The sequence below is a fragment of the Apis mellifera genome, linkage group LG14, assembly GCF_003254395.2.
Source record: "Apis mellifera strain DH4 linkage group LG14, Amel_HAv3.1, whole genome shotgun sequence".
NCBI lineage: Eukaryota > Metazoa > Arthropoda > Insecta > Hymenoptera > Apidae > Apis > Apis mellifera.
This window is the reverse complement of record NC_037651.1, coordinates 10089375-10098868: the sequence shown is the minus strand read 5'-3', so window position 1 is coordinate 10098868 and position 9494 is coordinate 10089375. Positions and strand designations below refer to the sequence as shown.

General features: G+C 49.3%; 1 protein-coding gene across 1 annotated transcript; it reads left to right on the top strand.

The window, feature by feature from the left end:
- Positions 1 to 553: 553 nt before the first annotated feature.
- Positions 554 to 7649, top strand: LOC113218540. The gene is made up of 6 exons (XM_026445182.1): positions 554 to 558; positions 2361 to 2521; positions 4540 to 4673; positions 6177 to 6289; positions 6428 to 6501; positions 7446 to 7649. The coding sequence occupies exons 1-6, from the start codon at positions 554 to 556 to the stop codon at positions 7523 to 7525; spliced, it is 567 nt and encodes a 188-aa protein (XP_026300967.1). The 3' UTR covers positions 7526 to 7649.
- Positions 7650 to 9494: the final 1845 nt, after the last annotated feature.

Here is a 9494-nt window from a genome sequence, read left to right as displayed (position 1 = left end):
CGCTCGCTGCGCTCGGGCGTGAGCCAGAGGAAAATACTGCTCCATAGATTGAGCCGTATACGTAATCTATATCCTCCACCCCGTCGTTCCAGCTGGCCCGCCCTACCTCTCTGGATAGGTAGGTGCTATTAAATTTGCAGCTGAAAATCCCCCGATACGTACACGCGCGTGCATTGCCCGGTTGCGTTGTCCCGTCGCTTGTTCATCCGCGAATACAACTTCCTATAGGCCATATATTCCGTTGATCTGGCGCCAGGGACGCGGCCGATCCGGCAGAATGGGAGGAGAGAGAGTAGGAGAGAGGACAGAGAGAAGACCCAATCTTAAATCCTTTCATTAAAATCAAAGACTGCGGACGCGTACAAGTTCGCCATCTCCGCGGTTTCTACCGGCCGAAATAAAAAAAATTACACTATTTTCCCCGTGAATTTTCCTCCCTCCTCCTAAATTCGATCTCCCTCGAATCGAATCGAATCGAATCGAATTTTTCTCGAGACGGGAGAGAGGAGCGAGGTTTCGGACACTTTGGGACGCGCAGTCCGCGGGATTAAAAATGTGGTGGGTAAATGGGAGTAGCGGAAGCGAAGAATAAGTCGTTAATTACAATGTTGGATCGGGAGCGGGCGATACGGGAGGCAATGATCGATCATTAAAAGCTAGCGGATCGCTAATCTCGGTGGCTAGGCGGATAAAATAACGAGCTGAAAAACCTTTCGCGAGCTCTCGTATCGATTTCGCCACGCGGAACAAACAACCCTTCCGTTGGTTATAAAGAGGGGGAAATCGCGTTGGTGCGTGTCATCCGAGACTTGATCGATTGTCCGTGCGTTGTTATACACCTGTTTTTTACCGAGCATATCTCGGGTACGATCGATCGAAAACCTCGATGAAATCTAATATACATATACATATATATAATCTCGCGTATCCATCGATTTCGACGCTGTTCGGCTCGATCAAACGATTACATCCCGGTTAAGCCGTTTAAAGTTCGTTATTAAACCCGATACGAGGAGAAAGAGGGGAGGGGGATTCGACGCGCCTGAATCAATTACCTCGCATCAAACGATATCTTTTATACGTTTCGCCCTTCCGGAGCGAAGTTCGATGGGAAAGTTGGATCGCGAATCTCAAGCGACGAATATTCGCGACTTTGTTATCTGTGACGAATCGAACGCGTCCCCCAACGACCAATTCACCGCTTATCGGGACCGTGTTGATCCGACTCTGCGATCGTCGATCGTTCGTCCGTCCATTCCGTTCTCGGATTTCGTTCGTTCCGTTCGTTCGTTCGTTCTTTCGTTTGCTCGCTTGAACCGATCGCGGTGCGACGATAGTCGGAATTAAACTATCCTCTAAATTTCAATTGTTGAGAACCCGTTGGACCAAAACAGAGGAAGATAGATAGATAGAGAGAGAGATACGAAAACGATACACGCGCGAGAACCGATATATCCGACGAATAATAGCCGCTCAGTAAAAGAAAGAAAGAAAAAAAGAGAAAGGGGAAAAAAAAGAAAAAAGATAACGTCAGATACCGAATCCGCGAGACGGTAAAAATAGGAGGATAACATCTACGATCTACTTCTTGCTTGTTCGGATGACACGCGTTTGTATTAGGAATTTAATAACATCGCATCGTCACTCCGCTTTGTTATCAGAAACGAACACGACAGTGCGCGTTTCGCTTTTCCCGGATTGCGACCGGCCGATAAATGTGAACAGACGTTGAAAATCTTCAAGACCAATGAACCAGCTTCGATACGGAGATAACTCGATATTCGATTAGCGCCGGGATATACGGGATAACGTAACAGAAAACGATAGACATTGAACGGCTATGTCGATGATCGGGGCGACGACAACCTGCTAAATATCGAGGATCTTGGCATCCCATTCTCGTCGAAATAACTTTCGATGCACGTAGCACGACGATCGGGCTTGCACGCTTGTGCGGCAATAAATCGATATAAGCGCGTGCAAGCCTCTTACCCACCTAATAGCGTAATATTCCATCTATGAAGAATAATTGAAGCTGTGCAGCGTCTGTGCAGGAACGAGGGAGGCGGTGGAAAACGAGGTAGCGAGCGGGGGAAGTGTGGTGCAGGAACGGGGGGAGGTGAGTGACGGTGGATCGTCGTGGCCGAAAAAAAACGTTTTCCCCTCCTCTCTTCGTTCGTTGTTCGCCTCGGATGGTGGACGGAGAGTTTTAAAAAAACGAGAAGGGGGAGGAAAAGTCGCGCATCGATCTGGACCCCTCGCGGCAGCAGAGGGGGAGGGGGGATCACGGTTGGAAAGATAAAGCGAAAAACTGGCGGTCGCGAAAACCCGGGAGAAATTAGTGGTAGCGCGATTTATAGGGCGACGTGGACGATTTTGTTTCAGTATCGGCGCTCCGATCACCAGCAAGTTCTGCTCCAGAACGTGAGCCTGTACACCAGCGGGAAATACAAGTGCGAGGTGATCACAGAGGCTCCTAGCTTCAACGCGGTCAACGCGGAGGCCAAGATGGAGATCGTAGGTGGGTGGAATTTATTTATTGGAAGCAACGTCGTGAAAATTGTATTATGTACAGGAGAAGGAAAGAGAAGTAATCGGTAGAGGATTCGAGGAGATAACTGGACAAAATTATTTCTTTTCCGATTTTGGGTATTTGTTATTCTACTATAATTTATTATTTCGATTGAAAAATGTGTATAAAAAAGAATAAGACTAAAGTAAGAAAAATTAGTTTAGTTAATATGGAATAATATTAAGAAAAGAAAATACATAATTATGATATAACAAGTTAATTTAGAAAGCGGTTCCAATTTGACAAACGATATAATAAACTTGAGAATTGGAAATTCCAAAGAAATATGTTCGAGTTATTTGCTTGTTACGAAAATAACGATAAAAAACTGAAAATTATAAAATGAAAGAAACATTGGAAAAAGACACATGGCTGGATCAAAGAATCCTCGTCATTTACGGCCGGCTTTGAACGTTAAAATTAATTTTAATATAGTTTTGCAAAGTTTTGCGAATCGAGTATGAAAAAAAAGTTTCCGCTTCCCGTGCATTCTTCTCGCGCGGAACGTATACGCGGAATATATATAAAAAAAATTGTCGACGAGTCGTTGCTACATTGCGCGAATTTCTAATACGAAACGATTGAATCCGAAAAATCCGTTGAAAAATTGAAAAACGCTTCTTAAAAAAAATTTACGGAATATTTCTATTGAAACGATCGATCGATCAATTATCGATGATTAATAATTACATATATATATATTTAATCCGTAGAAAAAGATGGTTTAAAATTTTAAATCGTACGTAAAAAATTAATTTTGTCCAGCAATTTTGACATGCACCGTTCGAATCGAAGGAGAAAATGGAACCTCTTCCCTCGTCACGCAGCGGTCACGCGCACGATTAGAACGTTTCCACGCACGTTGCCGTGAACGAACGTTGCAGCTGTCGTGCGGCTTCCTCGGCTCTAACCTCCTCCCACCTGCTTCCCACGCGATTCCACGCGATCCTTGTGAAAATGGAGATTCAATTTTTCGGGATAGCGCGTTCGCAAAGGAAACAGAGAGAGAGAGAGACAAAGTCCGAGGAGAATATTAGAGAGTTCGTGGTGAAGGGAGAAAGAAAGAAAGAGAGAAATGGCGGGCGGAAGAAAGGAAGAAAGAAAGGGCTTCTCGAGCGTGAAAGCATCTCCTGGGCGAAAGGGAAGCGAGTCGCGCGACGCGGCAGACTAAAGGGGCCGCGTAACTCCTTTTCGAAAGCGTTTCTTCGAAAACGATGAAATTTCCTTTCTCCCCGCCCGCGTCTCCTTCTATTCTCCGTGCAGTCCGGCCGCGCTCTCCGACCTATGCACGATCGATAACCCGCCGCGTACCCGCCATTACCGTACCTTTACCGACCTCGTGGAAAATTTTCGTACGCGGCAAATAACCCGCGGCCATCCCTCCTCTGCCCTTTCTCCTTTCCTTCCTCCCTCCCTTCCTTCTCTCGAACGAAAAAGTAAAACGGGGAATCGCGTGACACGGTTCGTCCAATTTCCTTCTCTCTCTCTCTCTCTTTTTCTCGTTTTGGAAACACACGTTTGACGTTTACTCTCGCCGATCTCGAAGCTTTACTTTAGGCTGAAGATCTCTCAAAGTAAACTTCAACTCTCGTTTTCCTCGAGGGAGGGGGAGGTGCGTAGAAGATGGAAGGAAAAACTTCGTAAAGGCGATAACTGCGAAAAGGGGAGGAGGAGGAGGAGGGTAAGGGTATAATTGTGAATCGTTCTTCGTATCTTTTGCCCTCGAAAGAATAAATCTTGTTGAGCGAGTCGGGGATAGAAATAGGCTGGTCGAATATTCTAAACGTGCCGCGACGAGAGGCTTTGGAAGAGGTTTATCGATGAACTATCTTTTTATTTTTATCCATCCTTCTTCGAATCCGATCCCGATCTCGACAAAGAGAAAATAACAACAACGAGAACAGCGTTTTTTTGTGAAAAAGGGAAAAGAGAGAAAGAAGAGCGCGTAAAGGTTGTTGTGATTGCAGTTCTACCCCAAGAGGGACCGTTGATAACGGGCGAGGAGAAGATTTACGCGAGCGGCGACATCCTCGGGTTGAACTGCACCAGCGGCAAGTCTCATCCCGCCTCCACGTTCAAATGGTTCATCAATGGGAAGCAGGTGAGAGAATGGCGAAAACTTGGGAGGGAGGAAACGGTGGAGACGGGTATTCCGCGTCTTCCCTTTCGTATTGGAAGAGGAGGAGGAGGAGGAGGAGGGAGGGAAAGAGGACGAGTGGAGAGAGAGTTACACAGTTTGCCACGGTCGAAAGTTATAGATAGACTTTGGAGAGGCGAAAGCGTGCAGCGGATAGACGAAGCGTGACGACGAGCAGGACCTAGGGATCGTTAAACGGATCAGAGAGAAAGGAGAGAGGGAGAGCGCTTAGGCTGTCGGTCGAAGGAGGAGAGGGAGGCAGCGATACCGGCAACGACGACGACGATGCTTGATGAGCCAAAGTTCCAATTAACGAGCGCTACCGAAAGCCGTGAGAGAAGGCGCGTAATATATAGCGGAAGGGTGCAGTCTGTATCCGCCCCGCCGCTACGCAACTACTTCTCTTTTCTACTTTCGTCGACGACTTTTCAACTTTCTTCTCCCTTTCTCCCTCTTCTCTCATTGGAGAGAGAGAAAGAAAGAGAAAGAAGGAAAGAAACGTGGACGACGAAATTCGGGCAACTCGGTTAACTGCTAATTAATCCACGTCACGTAGACGCGGGAAAGGAATCTAATTTGTTGGCGAGAAAAGTCGTGGGGGGAAGAAAGGAAGCGATTGGATCGGGGATGGCGTGCGCGAGGTCGCCGGGGGATTTAAATATAATCCGCAAAGCGGAAGCAGTTGAGCGGGGCGAAGCGAGCGGATGCCCGGTTTAAAGATTACGTCGATGAACGTCGGTCGTCCCCTTTAGGGCTTCGCGACGAATCGCGACACGGCGCGCGACGCGATACGACGGCTCGAAAACTTTTCCCTTGTCGGCCTCGTGTCTCGCCTCCGCCGCCGCCCTCTGTCTCCCCCTCTTCTGGCAAAACTTGCCTCGCCTTCTCGCCGATGTCCATTAAGAGTTGAGCGAGTTTACCGCGCCACTTAACGCGAGCAGTAATATCGTTTCGAAAACGTCTCGTCTTCGACTCTCTCTCTTCAGAAGGCCTCCATCCTGGGCCTTCTTCCTTCCCATCCGATTCGTCGAACAGACGTGTTCGAAAATCGAGATCCAAGAGGAGAAAGATTCGAAGGAAGGGAAGAAACAGCGTTCGTGAAATTCGAAGGAGGAAATTTTCTGGAACGGGAAACTCGATGGAGATCTAACGCGCATCCATCCATCCGGTTATCATTTCTCGGAGAAGGGACAAGGTTCTTTGCTGGGGATGGCCCGCGGCTGGGAATCTCGTTGGGCCGAGGAGGGAATCTCGATAGGGGCGACGTTTCCGCTTCCCTCTCCACCCTCCCTGCCACGCAATCGCGTTGAATCGCGCGCGAATCGTTTCGCCCTCGTCCTCTTCCTCCGCTCCTGGATCGCGATAATTGGAAATGTAATTCGTGGGCGAGAGATCGATCGCCGTTACGAGATATTCGTAACGACATATAATTAGGGAAGAACACGTTCCGTCGTTGATTCGTTTCAGGTGACGCCCGACACGGAAATGGTGTTCGAGCAGCACGGACTCTACTCGGCGATATCCAGTTTACGGCTACAGTTGGAACCGAATCACTTCGCTGGCGACAAAATAAACGTCAGGTAATTCCGTCCTGGACGATCTCCTCTCCGACCACTCATCACCCACCACCACCACCACTACCACTACCATCATTGCCATCATCAACCAGCCCTCCTCAAGCCCGACGATTAATGCGTCTCTATCAATTTTGTCAAAAGATGCGAGGCGACCGTGGAATTGGATTCAAACTCGGACGCGCTGCACCTCGACACTCGCACAACGGAAGTTTTCGGTAAGCATCCTTCGTTTCGCTTCTTCCTTCCTTCCTTCCTTCCTTCCTTCCTTTCTTTCGTATTTAACAACGCGTCTCTCTCGGTCGTTCGAGAATGAGAGAGAAACGGGAACCGTCGAAACGACGGACGCGTTAATTAACGCGTGCTTGACGTCGCGAGAAACGATTACCTCGTTATTCCCCGACCAAAGAGGCGCAACCCCGGAGAAGGGAAAAAGGAAAAAGGGGGAGGGGGGAGCGCGAGGAGTCACTTTCGCAGGAAATTAAGCATCGCTCGTGCCCTCTAACGAATTAAGGATGCTTTACGATCGTCGTCGTTCGGAGTGGAACGGGGCCTGCGTCGGCCGCAAAGTCGGCCCGAGATCTCTCTCGAGAAACGGCCGCGTCCGTGGACCACCGTTCAAAATTAAAACAATAATTTACCTTTTCGTTTACCTTTTGCCTCGCGATCGCCCTTCTTTCTTTCTTTCTTTCTTTCTTTCACGATCAATTTCAACGCGTAAATTATGCCTCATCACGAGCCGCCCATTTGAACCTATTTCAAGAATGAAAATGATCGTTGTGAATATAATGAAAAATTAAAATAAAAACGTGATGCTGGAAGACGGCGATTGATCGAGGAAGGAGAACGAGAGAGGAGAAATTTGGTCCCCTCGTCTATTACTCGAAATCGCCAAAGGGAGGTAAAGAGAAAGAGAGAGAGAGGGAACGTCTCGACGAAATTGCTCTTAACGATCTTCGATTTTCTCTAGTTAGCCCAAGTTGTTCTTGGAAGCGACGTACGTCGCGTTGCTGCTCCTGTCGCATTTGCCCTTCCTCTCTCCCTGTCTCTATTCTCGGCAAAAGTCGACTTAAAAACTTGAAATTTCCCGCGAAATCCTCCTCCTCCTTTCTCCTTCTCTCGCTTCCCCCTTCTTCTATCTCGCTTGTTCCGGATGTTTCAGTCGCAGGACACGCGACCAGGTTCGCGTCTGCCGTCCGCTTGGCGGTGGCTAGCGCGCTACTCGTCGCGCTACTGGTCTAGGAGTAGTGGGATCGACGACAAGCGCGGCCGGCCGCGCTTCCCTCCTCCGCGCACCAGGAGCCAAGGAGGAGGCCGTCGTCGGGAGGAGAGAGGGCGAAGCGTGGATGAGAGCGGAGAAGAAGAAGAAGAAGAAGAAGAGGAACGGAATGGAATGGAAATGGTGTTTCGAAAGGATCGCGTTGGCTACTTGGCCGGACGGACGATCATCGATCCAGAGAAGGGGGACGCGGCGGGGGGGGGGGGGAGCGCGGGGGGAGAGCCCGGATTTGCCGTGCCGCGTATTACGGCACGCGACTCGAAAATACGATTTACGAGGGTGTAAGCCGATTAATTCGGAACGATTCGACGGGAGCACGGGCTAGCCGTAAATATTTATCGAAAAATACGCGTGTACGAAAGCGAGGGGATGATTATTCTTGGAACGATGATGGATAGGAATCGGGCGAGCGAGCCAGCCGTCTCCACGCCTCCCTCCACCCTCCCGCGCATATCTATCCGTGTTTCTCTCGCATCACGCGCGCACTCGCGTAACGATACGTCTCTAAGTAAGTACGTGTTACCCATCCCAGTTGTACGGCTTCCAAGCTTCTAATTCCCGTTGTCTACTAGGCGGTGTCTCTCTCTTTTTTTAGAGCGTGACCGAGAGGGACGAAAGTGGACGGAGAACACTTAGTTAGCGGGAAAGTCTGGAGAGGTCCTACTCCGAGGGAAGAGCAGCGCACCGTGAAGCGTGACGAAAGAGAGGGGGGGAAAAAAAGAAAAGAATCCACGAAAACGGGACGAGTTGCGAAACAGGGGGAGGAGTTGTTCTCCGCGAAATTTCGAAATCGTACGATAAATTAATCGGGGAATTACTCGACGACGTGGTCGTTGCTAATAACTCCCGCGAGAGTTAATTGAATCGAAAACCCTCCCTCTCTTACGAACGAGGCTGTAATAAATCGCCGCGACTTTTTCGCCTCGCGGAAATTAGAAGAAGAAGAAGAGGAAGAAGAAGAAGGGACTTCGATGATCGATCTTCGTCCATCCGTCTCGTTCCTCGATGAAACACGGATGATAGTTGCGACGGAAATAACATTGGAAAGGAGAAGAAGAAGAAGAAGGAGGAGGAAAAAATCGATGAGCTTAATCGGATTACGAGCCCGAGTCGGAGTCGTTGGATGGTCGAGGCACGCACGGAAGGAAAGGTTCGCGGCGAGCCGCGCCCCGAACTGGCGAATAAAGACGATCGGGAGTTAGCTTCGGTTGGGGGACGACGACTCGACGGGGGGAGGAATAACGCCGGAAACTCTTGAAACGACGCGTCCCGTGTCGTTACCTGAAAATTTATTCCACCCCCTCCCACCTGTTCGTGGATAAAAGTCAAGCCGGACGCCATACGCGGAAAAGCAACCGAGTTTGCAACGCGCGACACGTCCATGATTTACGAGATTACGCGCGATCTGTTCTACAGCCGCGGCGCTGAATCATCGATAAAACATCATCCGTGGGAAAAATAATGGGTTGTTGTTTTTATTAAAAAATCAAAAGGATAGGAGGAGAGGAGAATTTCTTCTTTCGAGGAGGAGGGAGGAGTCGAAGGGAGATGGACAGGCGGATAGATATCTCCGCGCCGATAGAGGAACAAAGGAAACGGGGAAGGAAAGGGTGGTGCATTGCAGCTAGTAGGTACAAGAAAGGGGGACATATATTTCGCGTTGTCGCAAACTCGAGGAGTGCGGGGGCTGCGGGAGAACCGAGCCCCATCCATCACGCGGCGCGTCTACCGTGACGTATGGTAAAGGGACGTCGTTTCGACGCGAAATCCTCGCAAGCGAGCAAGAACGAACGAGCATACGAAGCGAGGAATAAGACGAAGAGAAGAAAAGATCGTTCGGTTCTCTCGGCTGGCTAGAACCAGTTGCTGGAAAGAGGACAACCGATAACGTTCCAGCATATATATCCTCCTCCTCCTCCTCCATCCGTTCCC

Bases quoted from the DNA above. Each gene is read 5' to 3' on its own strand.
- LOC113218540 (XM_026445182.1), top strand. The intron at 2,522-4,539 runs GTGGGTGGAATT...TTGTGATTGCAG, and splicing joins GGCCAAGATGGAGATCGTAG to TTCTACCCCAAGAGGGACCG. The intron at 4,674-6,176 runs GTGAGAGAATGG...GATTCGTTTCAG, and splicing joins GGTTCATCAATGGGAAGCAG to GTGACGCCCGACACGGAAAT.